Here is a 21,895-nt window from a genome sequence, read left to right on the forward strand (position 1 = left end):
GTCAGTGGGACAAATCTGCCCACAGAACCCTCAGAACCACCTGATTGCCCTGGGTGGGGCAGAGAAGGGCAGGTTCTGAGTCAGCGTGGAGTTCCAGTTGAGTCATCCCAGCTGGGCTCAGCCCCAGGGGCCACTCTCGATGGCTGTGCAGGTCACACACTGTACAACTTGAAGGGTGTCATTTAACCATCGTCTATGCAAGGGGCATCCCCCAAGTTGTGCAGTGTGCAACCTGCACAACTATTTGCGGCGGTCAATGGACTATCATTTGCTCGGTTCAGTGTTGGCTGCCAGAAAGCAGAGAGTTCAGGCAGGAGGAAGAGGAGCAGGTGAGAGAGGAGGGAGGGGAGGCAGATCTGACCAAATTATTTCAGGTTCTGCGCTTCACCAGAGCAGCCTGACACTGCCAAGGGCTCCACGGGAACCACACGCTGTTCTGTTTCACAAGATGACTCAGAACCAAAATCCTTTCTCTTAGGAAAAAAAATGATCCATAAGCAGGTGCAGAGTGAATTGCATGCGCTCCCTCGCAGGACACTGGTATTGATTCTCCATAAATGAAGCCAGGCCAGAGCCCCTGGGGCTGCTGCTAAGAGTGGCGCCGCGTGAAAGGGAAGATAACTTCGAGGTGGTGCTGCTTTTTCCGTTTCCAGGCTCCTTCATCCCAGGCAGGTATACACAAGCGCAGGGATGAGAGCTGCACTGAGGGCGTGGGGCTGGGTTTGTCCTTTGGGTTCAGAAGGTGCTGAGATTTCCGGGCTCTGTTTGGGGCCAGCCCAGCCACAGGCTGCAGGCAGGGCAGGGGCAGACCTGGTGGCTCCACCAGTTGGTGCTGAAAACACTTGGGGCCCACATAGCAGAGGCTGCTCCTGCCACCTTCCTCGCCTTCTCCCACAAGCTGCCTGGCACCCTAGCAGGCTGTCTTACGGTGCGATGTAATCTGGTTTTTTGAGAGTAGAATACTGGGGGTGTGTGGGGAGTGGTGGGCAGGTCCTGTGCGAGCAGGGCAGTGTGCTTGGGGGTTCACAGTCCCCCGGGGATGCTCAGCCTGGACAAGCCCATGTCTTTAACCTCCTGGCCCCAGGCCCACCTGCAGCAAGAGCTCCTCCAAAGCTCAGCCCGCCCAGCACCCCTGGGGCGTGGGACACCCACACCTCTATCGGCACTCCCCAGGCCTCATTCTCCCCAAGCATGTGCCTCTCAGCCAAGTAACTACACTGCGATGCCCAGCACGTCACGGCAGCATTGAACGGAACTCCATCCTCGGAACTAACAATTCTGAATCCGAAAGGGAGTGACATGGGCATGCAGAGAAAGGTCCCCCCTCCAGCCAGTCTTTCTGCCAGCTGCCCACCCGCCACCTGCTTCCCCTCCACAGCCAAAGGAAGTGAGAGACGCTTGACACTCACGCAGGAGATACTCTGAGCTGTCGTGGTCGTAATCGTTGTCCTCGGGGAAATGATTGATCCGGAAGCAGTGCCCTTTATAGATCCCTGGAGGGAACAAGAGGAAAAGAACATTGTAACTGTTCCATGGGTTCACCCGTCCATTCATTCCAGAGCTGGTTACTGCATGTGTGCCAGGCTCTGTGCAGGTCCAGGGCACGGAGAGAAAAGAAAGGCTCAGGCATCCCCAGTCTGGTGGGGGACGGGCACACACACACACGGAATGACTGGACAGTGAGAAAGTGCCCCAAAGGTAACTATGGCATTTATGGTCCCGTCTGATTTTTCACCTGCAAGAGTGAAAGGCCACACCATCAGTAACTATTCAGGGACAAGGGGCCTCAGGCAGAACTGCCCTGGGCACGCAGGATGTGCAGTGCCCCTACCCAAGGGGACTGCAGAGCCATGTCTTAAAAAAATGACGAAGAATTTGCCACCGGGAACCGGGTGGAGGGGATCTTCTAGGCAGAGGAGGAGACCATGAAACACAGGGTTAGGGTCAGAGCTTGGTGGATTTGGGGAGTGGCAGGAAGTTCAGTGAGGCTGGAACTTTGAAGGACCTGAGTGTGTGTGTGTGTGTGTGTGTGTGGTGGGGTGGGGGGGGGGGGGCTGGGTCTGAAGAGGGGCTGGAGGCAGCATCAGGGCAGCCGTGGGTCAGGGAAGGCAGGATGAAATCTGCTCCCACGGTGTCTGTCTGTGTCTCTCCCTCTCTCTCTCTCACAGTTATGGTGAATCCCTTCTAAAGGACACACCGAATACGTACAATCCTGACAGCCCGATTCCAATCCCCTCACTCAGCGTGATGGAAGGAAGAGAACATGGAGCAAAAGAAACTTCCAGAAAGGCCGAGGCATCTCCTGCCTGGTTTCCCTTCCCCACGCTGAGAAGTAGCCTTCACAGGGTGGGTGGCACGACACCTTGGGCAGTTTAGTAACTGCAGGTAAAGAGGCCAGTCCTCCCTTCCAGAATCTTCCATCCAACTCTCACAGCCTCTGCTCGCCTGCAGTCTGGGAATGCCCAGCACAGAACTGGACACAGGTGGGGGGGGCCAGGCACACAGGGTGTCAGGCCCTGCCCTGCCATCCAAACTCCTCGTACCCGGGGCAGCGTCCCTGCTCTTGCAGGCTGGGATCAGGATTTCTTTCCTCTTGATCACAAACACTCGTGGTTCTCCACCAACTTATCTACCCACAGTAGAGTAAGGACCTGCAGAGCAGAGGGTGGGTGATTTCTGGGTCCAATACCAGTGAACCTCCCCCTCCCCCCACTGCCCGAGCCATCATCGTGGGCTAAAAACCACCTAAGCACCTACTAGGTATTATCTTGTAAGAGTCTCCTAGATCCTTAGCAGTTAAGGCCTGTGGTTATCGCCATTCCACTGACGAGGATGGGTAAACTAAATTGTTCATGTTTGACCCGGCACGAACACCACATATCACACCTGTGTGTTCTAGCTATTTCTAATAACGCTGTTATAAACATTCATGTACAGGTTTTTGAGTGAACCTGATTTTTCATTTTCTGGGATAAAAGCCCAGGAGTGTAACTGTTGGGTCCTATGGTACTAGCATGTTTTCTTTTATAAGGGACTGACACTCTGGTTTTGAGGATGGCTATATCCCTATTTTTAAAACGGAATTATACAATACTCTTTACTGTGTTACCTGCTTTTCTCATTTACCACTATGTACAAACATCTCTCCAGGTCAATAACTGTAGCTCTAACTTAAAAAAACAACAACAAAAACCTGTTTATTTTTAATAAAAATACATTAAGTTGATACTTATCCAAATGTTGCTGGAAATCCTAGAAGGAAATAAACAGCGTAGGGACGAGGGGGATAAAACCTGCCCCAACGCTGATAATGTTAAAAGAAAAATATGCTTTGGCAGAAATGAGGAAACCATATATTTATATGTTCAGTCTGAAAGTAAAACTCAGGTTTCGAAACATTACTAGCTTGCATATAGACACGTTTATTCCAAATGCTCCTCCATTCCATTTTGCGAACCTCCACTCCACACTGAGGGTGTTATTTTATATTTGACAGAAATTGTAAATAGAAATCACTATGTAACACCTTCCTTTTAGCGGCTGCTTAGCCATCCATAGTTACACTTTACCAATTCAACTGTTCCATAGACATAAACATCCCCCCCTTCTTGGGATTGTCTGTATACACATGGATGCGACCCCATGGAATTATGCTCTAAAGCACACTGAATGCATGCACTCGGCAGTCACTCTGCCACTCACTGAGTCCTTTCTTTTCCTTTCTTCTCCCCCTTTCTCCTTCTGCACCGAGCTCTTCTGCACAGACTGAAAGAATGGATGCTGCTAGAGGTTGAATTGTGTCCACCCTAAGGGATATGTTGGAGTCCTAACCCCTGGTACCTGAGAATGTGACTTTATTTGGAAATAGGGTCTCAAAGATGTAATCAAGTTAAGATGAAGACACATTGACCTAGGGTCCAATGACTGAGTCCTTATAAGAAGAAGGAAATGTGGACAGACACACACGGAAAAGGCCATGTGAAGACAGGGGCAGAGAGTGGAATGATGTGTCTACCAGCCGAGGGCTGCCCAGGAGAGCTGGCAGCTGCCAAGAGCTAGGAAGAGGCAGGGAAGGATTCCACCCAGCGTCTCAGAGAGAGCGTGGCCCTGCGGCCACCTTGATTTTAGACTTCTGGCTTCCAGCCCTGGGAGACAATCAACTGCTGTTGTTCTAAACCACCCGGTTTGTGATCATTTGTTACGGCGGCCCTAGGAAGCTAACACAGGAGTGTTGCTGTGTGAGAGGAAATGCAACCTGCCTCATCGTGGGGCCCAGCCTTGCAGCAAGGTGGAAGGGCCCCCAGTCACAAGCATGCTAGGCCTTCCTGCTCCCCTGTCAGCTCATGGACGATGTCTGAGAAGCCATGTTTACTGGGCATCTGCAAAAGTACATTCTTGCTGACTGTTGTACAAGGGAACTCACGCAATCTCTCAGGCGTAGTCTTCCAAAGCAACTTTGTCAGTCGTCTGGTGCAGGTTCCCCCCACCAGGGGCCCGAATCTTCCAGCCAGTACCTATTTGGGGACTGCCAGCAATGGGGACCTCACCACCTCCCAAAGCATTCCATTTTCAAACAGCTTTAAGTTCCTGAGAGGACACCTGCCTCCACAAAACTTCATCCACTGGTGGTATTTATTATCCCCGGGAATAAAACATTCCTTCGACCATGTATCAACCCTTCAAATCATAAAAGAGAGATGTGTCTAATAGGATAGATGCACAGGTACTTTTCCAGCTGCCCAGGATTTGCAGGTAAGGACAGAGGTGGCTTACAAGCTGCCAAGAGTTGGGGCCAGGCGCCTTCCCTGGACAGACCTTATTAACAGGCTGGAAGACTGACCCTATCCCATCAACCGCACTCTCATCCCCAGTCTGAAGAGGTAGCGGCTGTGGAGGAGAAGGGCACAAGGCAGCTTTGGCACATGGAGAGTGAAAGCGATTGCTCCCTGCTCCTAGAGTCCACAGCTTTTTGAGAATTTCCCCTACTAAATGAATGTCAAACGTCTTCAGTTCCTACTCTGGGTATAGGACGTAGGGCTGATGGTTAGAAGACCCTTCTCTAGCTTAGTTCCCAACTCTCGCATCTGTACAACTTGGGAATTGGGTCAGAGGGAGCCCCTTGTGTCCTAAGATTCTAGGACTATTCTGTAGATAAAAGGTATAGGAGCGTGTGCATGTGTTAACATAGCCATTCATCTACACACACCATGAACCACTTTTGTTAAAGGTATTCCTATAGGCATAGGAAACATCTGGAAAGAAATAGCCTAAAATGTGTGCAGTGTTTTATTTCTGGGTGCTAGGGTTATGAGAGAATTAAAATTTTATTCTTTACATTTCTTCCCTGTATTTTCTGAGTGTTCTATGATGTCTGAAAGTGAACCAATAAGGCTTATTAAAAGAAAAGAAACAGAATCTTTGATTCTAAGTGAAAATGGGGTAGTGTATCTGAAATGACCGTAGATCCACTTGGACATGGCAGCAGGTGAGAGGGTGTGAATTGTGGTGCTGGAAGATGTGTGGGCGGCATTTTAGCCTCTTGTGGGTGAAGGTCATGCCCTGGGGTCATGCCGTTATGTACAGCTAGGATGACCAACCCCCAGGACTCGGCCTACGGGGACATAGGACTTAAACGCTAAAACCAGGACAGCCCTAGACAAACCGGGATGAGCTGGTCACCCTATGAGTTCTTTCATGGGTGCTAACATCTGACACGAGCCTCCGTAATGGGCCACCTCAGAGGTCTGTCGTAATTAAGGGGACCCTGGAGGAAAGAATGTGAGAAGGCAACTTAATGATAATGGTGATCGTCCGTGTAACCCTTACTGCTTGCGAAGCATTTTCATAAGCACCAGTTCACCTGACGTTCCCCATACTACTTACTAGCAGCAGCAACGGACAGCCGTTGCGAGTGTTAGGACACCCTTTGCCCCACCTCCTACTTCTCTGCCACCTGTGACTCCAGCCATTTGTTGATGCAGCAACCAGCTCCGTGCACGTGTCACCTGCTAATGCCCCAATTCAGTGGCACCAATTGTTTCTTGCTCTTTGCCACAGCACCAGGCAGGTTGCCCAGGGGAACTGCATTGTATGTGCACATGGGGGAACTGGAAGCTCCAGGGATTAGGACCCCACCCCCACTGCCCTCAGGGTAACCTCTGGGCAAGAGAATGGGAACTGGTGGATAAATGTTCCGTTTTCCACCCTTAGGTCCATTCTACCTGCTTCCGGGGGAGGCGGGTCCCAGCAGGATGGAGCCAGGGATAGTCACCTCAAGGAAGCCCCTGCACTGGCTCTCCCTCTGTCTTGGTTTCACTCTCCCCAGCCCTCCCCCAGGCCCTCTCCCTAGGATGGACACCCAAGATACAGCACCTCTGAGCAAGCCCTGGCTCAGGCTAAGACGAAAGCTACTGAGCATGTTCAATGCATCCGTCCATTTCATCTTCGTCGTAATGCTCCTTTACAGATGGAGGAGAGAGACTTAGAGATGGCAGAAGACCTGCTTTCACAAGCCCCACTGCAGAGGCCCAGCTCTGCATGAGTAGGCCTTCTCCCTTCCACCGTAAAGCCTTCATTGCCCCATTTTAAAGAAGAGGCTCAGGGGATGCCTGGTGTGCCTGTGGCAGAGAGGCGGCCCCTGGAATCCAGCTTCTTGATGTCTCATCAAGTGCTCTTCCAGCCCCACCCTGACGCTGCCATGCCAAGTGTCATGCGGGGCCTCAGCTCCCGCTCCCCACACAAGAATACAGGACACGGTGAGGCCAAAAAGGAACACCCACGGAGCCATAGATGGGGAGTCATACCACTATATTCTCGTTGGCGGCTGGGTTGGAGACACAGGAGCAGGAGCCACACAATCTGCAACCTGCCATCCACTTCTCTGCCAACAAACCAACCCCGCCTAGCATAGCCAGGGCACTGGCTAATGGCTAACCGGTAACAGCTGATGGCCTCCCAGCCACAGGGGATGGCCACCTGATTACAGCTGATGGCCATCTACTACCCGAGCCAGCACCTTCCCACGTGAGGCCGAGAGCCTGGAAACTGCTGTCCCCACACCAAGAATCCTTTCTGAATGCAGGAAGGGGTTCTAATGCAGTGTAAGCCACTGGTCTTCCTCCCCTCCGAGATAGACCAGGAAGTGAAACCAGACAGCAACCCAGAGCACTGGGGTCAAGTGAACAGTTTCCTGGCAGCGAAGCGGGAGGCAAAAGCGTCTCCAGGCCTTGGAAAAGGCAGCTCTGGATGGGCGGGGCTGCTGGAGGCAGGGGGAAGGAGGCCTGGCATGGCAAGGCCCCTTTCAGCTCAAGGACAGGAAGAACATGAATACACGGGAAAAGGGCCCTGTAGAAGACGGTGCTGAGTGGGGCTTTTCTGCACCATCAATTCCTCAACAGTATCCGTACTGAGCACACACTGCTGTGCCAAGTATGTTCCAGGCGCTGGAGCTACAGATCTGAGTAAGGCATCGTCCTAAGCTCCCGTTCTGGGGGGACCTGACAACACAAGAAGATAAACCGAATGACTCGCAGTATCATTTCAGGTGGGAATACGGGCTGGCCGGCAGAGGAACAGGTCTGAGGCGTTTTAGATCATGAACTCCTGTCTTGAACTTGTGGCTGAGCTCAAAGCTCAAGTCAGGGGCTCAGGTGTGGGGCCCACACGTGGGGACAGATGCCCCTGCAGAGGTTGCTTAGACACGTGCCTTCAGAACATCTCTGTCATCCCCGCCCTTCGGGGTCAATGCAAGGAGCGGGAAGGGCCAGACGAGGCCGAGCTGCTGAGGGAGGCTGCCCAGACCGGAGGAGGAGGTGAGCGTGAGAACCACATGGGGGCCAAACATTCCACCAGCTTCATCTGAATCATTTTGTGTGTTGGAAAATAATCAAACAACATTTATTTTTCTAAATAACTATCAACTTGAACTGTATAATAATTTGAAGTGGCCGTCTCCTACTGTGAATTGAGTCATCAGATGCTGGCCACTGCCGGGGTCCAAGGGCCAAATGGCCCAAGTCCTTGTCCCAGAGTGGGGCATGTGGGAAGAGCTCCCCATCCTGGTGTTAATCACCTGCTAGGATGGCTTCTCTTCCAGTGTTTTCCCAGAATTGTTTATGTGTGAGCCTGGTCTACCCTAACCCACTCCTACCCTAACCCTAACGCTGGGAAGGGCAGGAACAGCCTAGTAGGAGGGCTGTATGTTTCCAGAGAGGACCCAGGACTTCGTGGAGGAGGTGGAGAAGTGAGGGGTGGCAGGGTTTTGGCCAGGCTGATGGGTGAGGATGTGGGGGAAAGAGTGTTATCCGCACAAAGAGAATAACAGCAAGGATTTACTGAGCATCTATTACGTGCCAGGCACTATTTCAAAGCACTTGGCACTTATTAACTCACTTCATCTTCATACTAACCCTATGAACTAGATAGGATTACTAACATTTGCTACCAGGTGCTCTAGGCAGGATTCGAACCCAGGCTGCCCGGCTTCAGACTATATGCCCTGACCTCCCACACTCTGGAGGCGGAAGGACACAGTGTGCTCTAGAGCTCCAACGAGTTCTGATTGGCTGGAGCATGATGGCGAAGTGTGGGTGCCCAACACTCTTCCTTGGTGGGAAAACTAGTTTTCTCAGACTCTTGGGCTAAGGGCATTCATTGGCTGATGTTTGAGGCGGAACAACCTTTCACTGGAGGTGGAGATGCTCAAATAGATGGAGGGCAACTCAGGGCTCCACACTTGTCAGGACAGTGAATAGCTGGGGTGGGGTTGGGGGACTGGACATGAGAACAGAGCTGGCTGTGGCAGAAGGTCAGGAGTTTTGAGAGGTGCCGGTGTGTATGGAGGGGGTGCTATGACTGGCTGTGGAAGCACAGGACACGTGGGGGCCGAGGCGTGCGGAGAGGCCAGCCTTGTGCTCTGGAACCTCAGATGGCCTGGCGTGGGCATAGAGGCAGAAGAGGCTGGGCTGGCCTGGGGGGTCTCGCCTGGTAGGCTGAGATGGGACTTCACTGTACAGTCTCCAGGGCGGTGAGTTGGGGCTGGAAGTCCCTGGGCGGGCAGCGGCCACTCCTGAAGGGAGCTGCATGGGGTGAGGGCAGTCAGGAGGTGTGAAAAGAAGAAAGCAGTGTGCTTGCTTTGGGGAGACCCCAATTCTTGTCTTTAGACGTGTCTGTAGATGAGGGACCGGAGGCCAGGATGGAAGTGACTTGGCCGAGACCATTTCAGTGCAGAGAGGCAGAGTGCATTCGCTGCTAGAACTGCTGTAACAAAGTACCACGAGCTGGCTGGCTTAAGTAACAGAAATTCCTTGTCTCACAGTCCGGAGGCCAGAAGTCCAAGATCAAGGTGTGACAGAACTAGTTCCTTCCGAGGGCTCTGAGGGAGAATGTGTTCCAGGCCTCTCCCCAGCTTCTGGTGGTTTGCTGGCCACCGCTGGTATTCCTTGGTTTACAGAAGCATCATCTCAATCTCTGCCTTCATCTTCACTTGGCGTTCTCCCTGTGTGTGTCCACCTCCGAATTTCCCCCTTTCATAAGGACACCAGTCATCCTGGATTAGGGTTCACCCTAACGACCTCATTTTAGCTTGATTAACTCTGTAAAGACCGGTATTCCAAATGAGGTCCCAGCCTGAGGCATGGGGATTAAGACTTCAAAATAAGAATTGGAAGGGACACAATTCAGCCAAACACAGGGTTAGGAGCAGATGCTCAGTCAAGTGCCCAGGTCAGTGTGCCAAGCCACCATCAACAAACCCGGGCTCCATGCTTCTCCCACCCATTGAGCTCCTTGCCCTGCCCTACCCCTGCTCTCCATAATCCCCTCCCCCCAGAATTCTTCCACTTTCATGCCTGTCTCCAAAGAATCCTCCTAATAGCTGTGATTTTCCCAATTGGCACCCTCTGGTGTCCTCCTACAGCTGGCCCCTCTCCAGCTGCTTCAAGGCAGGCTGTTGGGTAAAGAAACTCCAGGCTTGGAGAGGCAGCGTGGGCTGAGCTGGGCTTTCCTGGGGGAGCCCTAGCTTCTGGATTGTTAGTGACTCTCTGTAAGACCCTGTTAAGCCACTATGACCTTCAGTTCCTTCACCCAGTCTACATTTACTGAGCACCTGCTATATGCTAAATGCTGGGGACTCTGATGCAGCAGAGTATCTGCTCAATAAAAACTCACGTCCCCTTCTTGCTGGGCACGTGGCTGCACTGTATTTCTCAGCTTCCTTCGTAGTTAGAATGTGGCCATGTGGCCGAGTTGTCGAATGGTGTGGGAGCAGAAGTGATGTGCGCCCTTCTTGGATACTTCTCAAAGTGGGTGTGCCCCCTCCAACTTCACTGCCTCCCCACCCACCTGAGGGAATGGGGGAGCCACAAGACGGAAAGGGCCTGGGTCCCTGAATCCCACTGTGGAGGAAAGCCACCACTCAGGGGACTACCCACTTTGGGCTGTTATGTAAGCAATAAATCCACTTCTATTATGTTTAAGATTATACATTTTGGTGCGTTTCTGTTACAGTAATAATAATAGTCATAATAATAGTCATAATAATAGTAATAATAATAAAGAACAAGACAGATGTGGTCTCTGCCATTCTGGAGCTTTCTGGTTACAGAGCCACTCAATTATGACTGAGGAAAGAAGTCTGAGGAGGGGCCAGAGCTGCAGGGCGCACGTCACTGAGGAACCTGGCCTAGGCTACAGGGCAGAGGTCAGGAGAGCTTCTCATTACCTGGAAAATGGGGGAAATACTGTTCTGACCTTTCAGAGTTGAAGTGAGGCCCATGGGGATCCATGTTGGTCAAAGCATTGGAGAAGGATAAGTCCTGATAATGTTGTGAGGGTGAGAATACAGTTTTTAACTCCTTATTTCGTAGAGATGCCTCAGACTGAGCTGTTTTCCGACTGGGGTTTGGGGAGGAGCTCTCCGTGTCCTCCCCATGGCCAAGTGCTTGGGACTCAGAGCCTGAGCAGTGTCTCCGGGCAACGATGACACTTACACCAGTGCCAGACAAGTCCCACACGTGCTCTTTTCTTCTTTCGATAGCGTAGAGTCATTGAGGTGCCTCGTCATCCCTGTGGAGTTGGTTTGGGTTTTGATATAGACATGGGTCATCCCTCCAGCCCTTTGCCCATTCTTCCTTTTAATTCAGCGTTTGTTTGTGCATGCCAGGCCCTGTGGGAATCCAAAGACATAGGTCCTGCTGGCGAGAACTTAGAGCGTAGTTGGGGAGGTGGGTGCACATATCACCTTAGAACAGGACAGCCAGTGGCATGTGCTACAAGGGACGTGGCAGCTTCATGGAGTTTCAAAGAATTAGGGATACGTGCTGGCTGGGTCATCTGGGACAACTCCTGGAAGGAGCTGGGGCTCACAAAGAGCTGAGGAGTAAGTAGTACAGTGGTACCTCGGTTTTCAAACGTAAACCACGAGTCCTGAAACGTTCGAAAACAGCCGACAGCTAGGCCTCTGGATCTTGCCCTCAGTGGAAGCTGAGTGACATGTTCGACTTCTGAGTCGTGTTCAAAAACCGAAGCGTTTACTTCCGGGTTTACGGCGTTCATAAACCAAAATGTTCGTCAATGGAGATGTTCGGAAACAGAGGTACCACTGTATTTGACTTATGGCAGCCCAGGCAGAGGAAAAGGCCAAAGGCCTTTTCCTGTTAGGGAGTGAGCTTCTGGAGGACGGCAGGCATGAGGAGTGGGAGGGGTGGGGACTGAAGCTGAAAAAGAGCAGGTGGGGCTGCCGTCACTGAGGTGGCCTGGATTGCCCTGCAAGGGGACTGGATTTAATGCCATTGGCTCCGAGGTGCAAGTGCCACTGTGAGCTTTCCTTAAACTGTTAAAGTCCCCTTAGACTAATGCAGGGAGCTCTCGTCCCTCTCGGCTCTACACGTCTGGGAATCTATTCCCAGCCTGGCTGGGTGTCATTTGACCTGTTAGGGTTGAGGCCCCACCCTGGGGGCCCTTGAGCATCTTATTTTAGTCCTGGAGGAGCCCAGCTGCGTGGGAGATTGCAGGCGGCACTGCTCCAGGATTAACAAGCTCTCCCTTCATTGTTCCCTTCACATTGGAGCTCCTTGTGAGGAGGGACACATTTAAACTTTGGCTCAGAGTCGGCAGCTTCCTGCAGCTGTCCGAAGGGCCATGGCAGGCTCAGTTCCCGCCGCTGCCAGGGCCGCGGGGTGGGGAGGCTGGCAGGAACCTTAGGCTCAGCCTGCCTCACCTCTAGCTCCCTGTAAGTCACAAGGAGAGAGCCATCTTGAGGAGCGTTGGGGCTCAACTTGCAATGTTTCTGACCTAACCAGGGAAATTGTCTCCTCCCTCAGCTCTAGTCTAATCAGGCAGCGTGCAGGGGGATCTATCTCCAAGACACCTCCTATCTCTGCAGTCTAGGGGAGCTACTAGGTCCAGTAGGGTGTTTCCCCTAAATGGGACAGTCTGGAGTGAGGCCAGTGGAGGATTCGGGGGGAAGCCACCCTTGTCATCAGCAGAAGGAAGATGGCACCTGTTTCAGTGGGGCTGGGCTCTGGTTCAATATCTGATAGGGAACTGGGGTCTGTCGAGAACCGGTCCTGGTTCAAGACCCTTCCCCAGGCAGTGGGATTCTCAGGGAAAACTCTGTTTTTGCCCCCAACACTGTCTCTATAAACCTGAAACCTGGAGATTCATGAGTCTGGTAAATGGAGGCATCTCTTTAGGTCCTGGACTCTAAGGACCTTGTCTTGGATAGCTGGGCAGTGACCCCAAGGGGCAGAAGATGGGGAACAAGGGATGAGCCATGTGCCTGGTGCTAAGCCCATTCTGAGGTTCTGATGTACTTCTGGGGTGTACCCGTGGGAAAGGGTATGGGTCCTTCACACAGACCATGGCCCTGTCCCTGGCCAGGGATCCTATCACACATCTGGCCCAAGCGGGACCAATCAGATGCTCACTCAGGAGTTTGGATTTTGGATCAGAAACAGAGGAGATCCAGGGGCTAAGGGATGCTGGGAAGTTCACAAATGGGGTCGTCTCAGTGGCTCGTGATGCCGGCTACAAAACTCCTGGTTCTCCCTTTCTTCCGGTTTGGCTGTTCAATTCCCTTAACCCTTTGGGACCCTCTACATCCAATCAAGTCCTCTTTTGGGATCAAGCCAGAAGTTGGTTTCTATGCCTACAACCAGGAGAACCCTAACCCCCAACCAGCTGAACCTCCATCAAGGGAAAGAGATTCCAACCCAGTTCTCAGTTTTGAAGCTCGGGCCCTACTTCCTTCCTCAGGCACACATTCCAGGGGAGAGGAGGGACGTTGTATCGGGGGACAGGGATGCTGAACGCCAGTTCCCGTGCTGCCACATGGAAACGGTGTGACCTACAAATTTCAGCCTCTTGTGGTCTCAGTCACCTGGGAAAACAATCACTGGGCTGGTCAGTTAATCGTACAGCATCTCTTGTTTCCTAATGGACAAAATGGAGCTATCAATGGATCTCACACAGTTCCCATGAGGAATAAGGAAATGAGACCATGTGTGTTCAGCATGGAGACGGTTCCCCGTAAATGATGACTTCTCCTCCATCCCAATAAGAAAAAGCCTTATTTTCTGCTGGTGGCCAATGCACCAAGCCCTTGAACCAAGTCTCCTCCCACATAAGTCCTGCCATTTCAAGAAACGCCTGCTGTGAAGACCTCAGAGATGGCTCTTGGGCCCCAGAGGACCCCATCCTCATGGCCCAGCTCCTGTCCACCCACCCTGGACCTTGGTGGTAGGTGGGACCCTGGCCTCACTCTCTCACCACCCGCCATCCCTCATCTCATTCAGCAAGTTCTTCAAGAACCCACAGCGCCAGCCTTACGCCTCCTCCAACCCTTCACTCCAGTGCAGCCAGGATTTTCCAGGCTTCCTGCCGAGATTCATAATTGAACGGAGCTGGGGAGATTTCCCCAACCAATAGCTCGTTTTCTCTCCTAACGCAGGGAAATGGGTGTTCAGTTATTGTCTCTGTGCTTTTTCTACTTGTAGCTGCTTGGTAACTACTGCTTGGATGAAATCTCAGTACCGAGATTCGGGTTTTTTTTTTCCCTTTGTTTCTTTCTTTTAATGAGGAGCAAATAGGAAGCGCCAAGGGGGCGAAACAGCGCTCTGCAGATTCCAGGCTTTCCCGATGGTTTGCCCCTGCAGATCTCTGGGAAGTTATGCTCCAATGACCTGAGAATTTTAATTGAAGGGTCTGGGTGAGGGAAGGAGAATCTTAGTGTGGGATCACAGACTTCCAGAAGCGACTCTTGGGGCCATCTACTTCATTCTCTTTACTTTACACATTAAGAACCAGCTGCCTGGGGAGGAGAAGGGCCATTTCCATGGTGACAGGTTGGTTGGTGACAGAGCCAAGCATAGAACCCTGGTCTTTTGACTCCGTATTCAGTGCTCTTTTGTCCATTCCCCCATGGCCTGCTCCAGTGCAAGGGTTCTCAACCAGGGGCAAATTTACCTCCCAGGAGACAAAGTCTGGAGACAGTTTTCATCATCAGAACTTGGGGGGGGGGGGAGCAGGTTGTCAGTGCTATTGACAAGTAGTGGGTGGAGTCCAGGGATGCTATTAGACAACCTACGATGTACAGGACAGCCCCGTAATAAAGAACGATCCAGCCCAGGCTGTCAATAGAGGTTCCTGATGCATAAGTATCCTATAGAGAGCTGAATCCTCCCTTTCCAAGTCCACGGAAGACATTGCTAACCAGTCACAGTACTTTTCTCCCCTGATCACAGTCTAGATGCTTCTTCCTGCAGGAACTTCTCGTCGAGATGATATCTCTTGATCATCCCGGGGCCGGAAGCCAAAGAGGTGGCAGGTTCTGAATCATTCTGCTTGGATCTGAGTCCTGGCTCTGTCATCACCTACTAGCTGTGTGACTTGGGGTCCTAATTAACCTCTCTGTGCTTCATTTTTTCCCATCTGTGAAATGGGGCTCATAAATGGGAAAACCTTCAGAAGGCTGTTTGGGGGATCCAACAAGTCAATGCAGTCTTTAAATGTCACTGTGCCTGGCACATTGTAAGTGCTTAAAACATGTAAGCTGTTATTATAATCAGCCCTGCTCTCATGACACAGAGGAAGCTGGCCCTACTCTCAGGTCCCCTACGCTCAGGCATGTGCCCTGAGGCCCGTCTCCTGTCTCCAGGCCCTTTACTTCCAAGGCCCAGCTCACTCAAAAAAAAAAAAAAAGGTAAATAAAATGTAAAAGCCAGCTTCCCTCCCTCCACAGGCACAGCACGGCCCGTGAATGGGGTATTGGTGGAGTGGGACACAGCGGTGAGAGGCTGCCTGTGAGCAAGACGATGACGACGGAGGAACCCCCGGGAACAGAGCAGAACAGTTGTCACTGTGAGTCAAGCGGGCCATTTATGGGGAGGATAAAAGTTAATGGGAAGCCATATTCCTCACCATTAAGCAAGAGAAATACTGGCGAAAGACACAGAGAAAGAGAGAAGAGGCTTGGAATGCTGCAGGATTCTGCTGGCTGGGGATCCCGGGTAAGGCTGGATGGAAGCAGGTGGTGGGGAGCCACATTTATCACCTGATTAGGAAGCACTCAGCTTTGGACATGACTAATTTCATCTCCTCTCCGGGGGCTTCTTCATCTGTCACCCATCGTCCTTCCCAGCCCGGCTGGGGGGTGGGGGAGTGGGCCTTCTCCCTCATTCATCAGAATCAAGTGTTCTCAGGAGGCAGCCCAGTTGGACAGCCCGAACTTGAAATCTCTTCTGTCCTAATAGTTTGTAGTTGCCCTGGCTTATTGCCAGTCTCCAGAGATGTGCAAGGGACACAGGACCCAAGTCTGCAGAGGGGAGCCCCTGTGGGGTCAAGCAGATACTCCCATGCTAACCACCACTATTACTGCAATAGCGACTAGTACCAACAGCTGACACTTCTTGAGGGCCTCACGGTTCTAAATGCTTTAAGTGTCGACTCATTTAGTCTTCACTACAACCCTCTCACGTGGATGCTGCTGTTGTCATCAACCCCATTTTATTATTTTTTAATTTTATTTTATGACATTTTTTAATTGGGGAATATTGGGAAACAGTGTGTTTTTCCAGGACCCATCAGCTCCAAGTCAAGTCGTCATCCTTCAATCTAGTTGTGGAGGGCGCAGCTCAGCTCCAAGTCCAGGGCTGTTTTCAATCTAGTTGCAGGGAGCGCAGCCCACCATCCCATGCAGGAATCGAACTGGCAACCTTGTTGTTAAGAGCACGCGCTCTAACCAACTGAGCTATCCAGCTGCCCCATCAACCCCATTTTATAGATGAAAAAATGGAGGCTCTGAGAGGTTAAGTGACTTGCACAGGGCTGCCCAGATTATAAGTGCAGAGCTGGGATTAGAACCCAGGCAGTCATCCTCCAGAGCCCAAGCACTTTAAGACACTTGGCTCAACCACCATCACACACTGTGTATAACACATACAGGCACCATCTGGCCATGCCAGGGCTGACGGAGGCCCAACCCATATGATGGAATGTTCTGTGCGCTCCCTGGACTATTTTAGGAGGGCCTCCCTCTCACCAGCTTCTGTACCACACTGGGCACCCAAGTGGACCGAGCTGATGGGTGTGTCTCCTTGGAAATGTGTGCTCAGTTGGGAAGGCAGAGCTGGGTAGGGTGAGGGAGAAAAATGTGTGACTCACCCTCAGATGAAATGGACCTGGAAACAGAGCATGAGGCAGGGTGTGGGCCTGCATGGGTCAGCCCAGGAGCATGCCGAGGCCCCAGGGCTGGGCCTGGGTGAGCTCAGCCATGCACTGCTGCTGGAAAGGAGCTGCCTGCATGGGAGTTTGGGGGACACTCAGGGGAGTGGATGCATGGGGGGGTCCTGAAGGATGGGAACTTGAGGCCAGGTTCTGGACCAGCAGTTCGCAATCTTAGGCTCAGGAATGCACACGTTAAATAAAGCCTGGGTACCGCACTCGGGGGGACCCCCAGGCTCCGAAGGCCTCAAATTCTCAGCATAGATGGATGCTTCCCCCAGTGACTATCAAGAACTGTTCTGAGGGGCCCTACACCGTGACATTTCAAGGGAAACAGCTCAACATCCTGGACCTTTGCAATTCTTCTCAAAGGTTACTTTTCTGGCTTCTGTGGCCTTTCTCTCCTGTGCTCTCCTAACTTCTCTGACTGTCCTTCTCAATCTCGTCTCAGAGTGTCCCGAGTTTCTCCTCTGCCCTTACTTCCTGTCTTCACACTCCCCCTGGTGACCTCCGCACTCGTGGTGTTCACCACTCTGCAGGCTCTGCTCCCCAGTCCACAGCTTCTACAACTTCAGGCCCCACATCCAGCTGCCCGGTGGACACCTCCGCCTGGATGTCCAGCAGGGACCACCCTTGGTGTGGCTCACATCAAATGATCATCCTGCCGTTGGTGACCCTCCACCTCCTCTCTTTGTCTTATTGCCCCAAACCTCTCAGGGTGACCCTCACAGGAAGGCGTCTTGTCTCTTCCCCCTTCTGTACCCTGCCTAGATTTCATCCATCAGCCAATCTTGCAACTTTATCTCCTCAAGATGCCTTGTCACTGCCTCCGTCAAAATCACCTGCCTGGGTGATCTTGTGACATGGGACTCTGACCACAGCACCGTCAGCGACGGTCACCTCTTGCGAGACCAAGTTCAGCATGCCAGTCATCATGGGCTGGTGCGTGTTGACCCGAGTCTCATGGCTGGCTGGCTCTGTCCTCCAACAACAGTCAGCTGTGCAGGGTTCCCTGTTCATGCCATTCTCTTCTGAACCATGTCTGGTTCTGGCTCTTCTTCTGGTCTGGAGTGTTCCTCCCCGCTTTCACTTTGTCAACCCCCAAAAGTCATCAGGGCAGGCACTGCCCCTTCCCAGAAGCTTCTGGACCTGCCTCCCCCTTTCCTTTTGAGTGCACATAATGCTCAGTGCACACCCCTATCGTTGCAACTCCCTGCATTCCATTTAAATTGTGTCTCCCTCTGAGCCAGAGGGCCGGTTCTGAGACTTACTTATTTTTGAGTCTCAAGCTCCTATCCCAGTCTCTGCTCAATTCATGCTGGTTGAATTGCACTGAACTTCTTTCTTCAAAAGGGGCTTTTGTGACGCTGGGGGTGTGGAGGGCACTGCTCTGTCCTGGCACCGTTTCCATGTCCACAGGGGAAAGGTGAAAAGGACATCCACCCTGCACTCCCATTGCTCTCTCCCCCCGTGGGTGAAATACCCCAGAAATGCAACCAGAACGTCCAGTAACAAAGCTGAAAGACACCGGCAGGACACGCAATGCCTCTCTGTTCACGAGATGCCGATGACACATGCGCTTGTCATCAACCCTCCTAAGTCAATAAATCACTCCAGGAAACCTGGGCCAATTGTAATATGAATACGACTGTTCTAGAATTGAATGCATGGGCTGCACTCTGAGAACCATAGTTGGGGATCCAGTGTGACCTCTGTCAGACAAGTTCCATTTCGACCAACTCTAAAACCCAAGTGAGAATCACCACTGTGTAAATAGGCTGAAGTGACAGTATCAGGGGAAAAAGGAAAAACCCAGGGGTCTGTCTAGATCCCATTTTCAATTCCACATACTCTGTCATACAGTCCCACTGTCTTGCTGTTTCGGAAGAAATGCTGGCCCACACGAGAAGATGCTGCAAACAGGCATGGGTCCTGCAAGGCCGAAGCTCTCCAGCCCGCCCTCCAACATATCCCCTTTCTGAGCTGGGGCAGAAAAGCCTGCACTTCCTCAGGCCCCATGAGAAGCCACCGCCGAGTCACGCACGGCAAAGCTTTCATTATTCAGTAAGCCATTTTTCCTCCCAGTTGAGATCTGGTCCCAGACACAGGAATAGCACAGCCTTGTTCTTTGGCAGAACCTCTCCCTGTCTGCGGACAGAAGCCCAGGATGCCCATTTCTAGCCGTTCAAGTAACAGCCGGAAAATGAAGCTTGTCCAGGTGCCCTGACCCAGGCCAGCGGCGTGAGCCGTGGCCGGGAGCCAGCATCACACCCATGGAGGCCTGAATATTTTACATCTAATGCCTCTGAGTTATGGGCTTTATACCTTTAGATCCCAGCATTAACTTGATTTGAAATGGGCCCTGCGGGAAATTTGTTAAAGAGAAATAAAGATGTTAGACAGAGTCCATTGTACTTTGCAAGGCAGCTCTCTCCACTTACATTCACAAGGCCATTGGGGGCTAATTGTTCCAGCCTTCCTCGTATCAATGCCATAAATCCCCATCCCTCCCCCCCTCTCATCCTGGAAATATCGCTCACTCACCCTCTGCCCACCGTCAGCCTCCAAGAAGGAAAGAAGGGGAACTGAGAGCTGACTTTGTGTGGGGCTCCATGCCACGCTGCCAACATCTTTATTGCCAAATCCTCTGATAACCCAAAAGCTGGGTACCAATGTCCCCATTTTATGGAGGAGGAAGCTGAGGCTTCAGGAAGTGAATTAAAGAGCAGCAAGTAGACAGAGCCAGGGTTTGAATTCAAACACGGCCACTCAGGCGCCAGTTTGGTAGTTGGCTGAGTCTGTTATGGGCTGTTGGCACTTGACAAGTTGCTCAACTCCTCTGTGCCTCGTTTTCTGGCTCCAAACACCAGGATAACCACAGGATCCGCCTCCGAGGGTGAGAATAGGTAGAGCAGGAGAGGGCCTTGGAATAGCGCCTAATGTGCCTTCACGCGTATCTGCCCTTACAGGAGAGGACATTGTGACTTTAGCCCAGTATCGAAATGCTTTTGTCCTTGAATGACAGGGTGTGCCAACCTGTGTGTGTGTGGATAGGCATGTGGGTGAGCTGGTACATGGCGACTCCAGCTGGGGTGGTGATGGGGAAGAAGGCGGATGGACGGTTGTGTGCTCTTGTCAGAGGCCCAGCCCAGCCCCCGTGGGGGTTGGAAGCTGCCTTTTGCCCCCGAATGCATGAGCTTGGCTTTGAGTAGACAAACACTGTGGGGAGTGACCCGCAGACAGAAGCAGCACAGAGCATCTTCCAGCAGATGACAAGCCCCTGGAAGCCAGTGGCCTTGCCTGCCCAGCCTCTCAGAACCCACGTTTCCAGCCGAGCCCTGATTCACGGGGCTGCTGCCAACGCTCATTAATAAATGATGGAAAACCTCTCAGCAAATGTCGAGTCTCCACCGTGGGCCTTGGGCCCACACGAATGAACCAGGCAGCCTCAGGTTGTGCGGCCGGGTGGTGGCCTGCGGAGCTCCATATGTGTGGGTATGAAATGCCTTACAGCCAGTCCACGCCTGGGCGGGTGGCAGGGCTGGGTGCCGACACATGCAAATGCTGGATGCAGGGGTGGGCGTCCCCTCTGGGATTTCCCTCCAGAAACTCAGGCAGCCAGGTTGGAGGGCTCTGTGTTTGCTGGCAGGGATCAGGGCTGCTGGCTGGCATCTGAAAGGTCAGTCTGATCAGTGTGCTTTCTAATTGTCTGGGGAGCTGGAGAATAGAGAAAAGAAATGAAACACACTCACAGTCCTTACTCGGGGGCCCCTACCTGGCCAGGGGCACAGGACCAGCAGGCTGGCTTCAGACAGGAAGGATCCCAATTCCATCCTTAGAGACCAGTCCTGTTTCAGTGCCAGGAGTCCATTGTCCCTGTCCCCTTATAGCTTGATTTAGAGAGACCTGCTGGAGGAAAGTGGGCTACCCCCAGAGGTGTGCACTGACATTCTGGGCCCCCAAACCTTCTTTCATAAAGGGCCTCTTGGTGCCCCCACAGACGGGGACCCCATCTTCCTGAGTAGTCCTGTTTGGGTGATGCTTACATCTATGGCCCAACCAGGGACAGGTCCAGATTTCACTGGGCCCTAAAGTTTGTGCAATTAGACAGACCCTTTTAAAGGAAAAGAATATACAGCTACAAGCACACAATTCGACTCGGGGCCTAGGAAGGGCCTATGCAAGGGAGCTCTGGCTTCTCACGTATCACAGTAAGTCCACTTTTGGGCTAACCCAGGACAGGCTCCTGGGCCCCAGGGCTGATCTTGTCTGGAGAAAGCATTTCAAACACCACAGCCCTCTCCCACTTTGTTACCTTCTCGGGAAACCCCCACCAGACTGGGGGTCTCTATATCAGGCTTGGATCGCTTTGGGATACCTCAGAGGGGCTCACACAGGCAGTTCCTGTGTGACCCCCTCCCCAGCCACTCAGGACAGGGCTGGGTTCCTTTTGTGCAGTTGGGAGGACTTTATTATTTGACATATGCCCTGTGCCTGGGAGAATCAGTGCTCAGCTGAGTGAATGAATGAATGAATAAATGAATGAGGTCAAGGCTTCATGGGGAATGCTTCCTCTGAGGTGAGTCTTGAAGGATGAACAGGGTTGGGCAGCAGGCAGCTTCCCCTGGGAAAGTCCCATGGCATTCCAGCAGGGTGGTTGTAGGTAAGGCTGAAGTGCACAGCAGAGAGTGGAATTTCAACTTGGAACTCTCCGTCGAAGTGGCAAAGAAGGCTCCGTCTGCAGACCCGTGCCTTCACACCTCTGATTTGAGTTTGCTTCAACATCAGGGCCAGATGACGCCCTAAACAAACAAGGCCATCGATTGGCAAGATGCCCTCCTGGTTGTTCACTTGCCCAAGTATCATTAATGTGTGGGTGAGAGTTGCCAGGTCTTATACAGGATTAATAATTGGAGGCTGCATAGAACGGTTCATGCCGTGTCTGGGTGGGAAAAACCTGGTCTGCATGAGACTCTCCTGAGAGTTACGACAGAGAACCCATTAAAGGTGCCCAATGGACCAACGAGTGATCACACAGGAGGAAAGATATCTGCTACTGACCTGCATGGCCCCATGACGTAGCTCAGGACCAGGAGGGGAGGGTGCCTCTCCTTCTACGGGATCTGGACCCTGGGAAGAGGAGAACCATGCCTCACACTTTACAGGGAGAAAGTCC

General features: G+C 52.2%; 1 protein-coding gene across 1 annotated transcript in view; it reads right to left on the reverse strand.

Annotated features, from left to right (window-relative positions):
• Positions 1–21,895, reverse strand: part of CACNG4 (calcium voltage-gated channel auxiliary subunit gamma 4) — a 55,363-nt gene that overhangs the window by 10,030 nt on the left and 23,438 nt on the right. The window contains exon 2 of the mRNA XM_074319803.2: positions 1,410–1,493. Coding sequence (XP_074175904.1) covers positions 1,410–1,493 — 84 coding nt within the window. The remainder of the gene's footprint in view (positions 1–1,409; positions 1,494–21,895) is intronic.

Source organism: Rhinolophus sinicus, chromosome 12 (assembly GCF_057876585.1).
Source record: "Rhinolophus sinicus isolate RSI-liver-muscle chromosome 12, RSI-T2T, whole genome shotgun sequence".
NCBI classification, from domain to species: domain Eukaryota; kingdom Metazoa; phylum Chordata; class Mammalia; order Chiroptera; family Rhinolophidae; genus Rhinolophus; species Rhinolophus sinicus.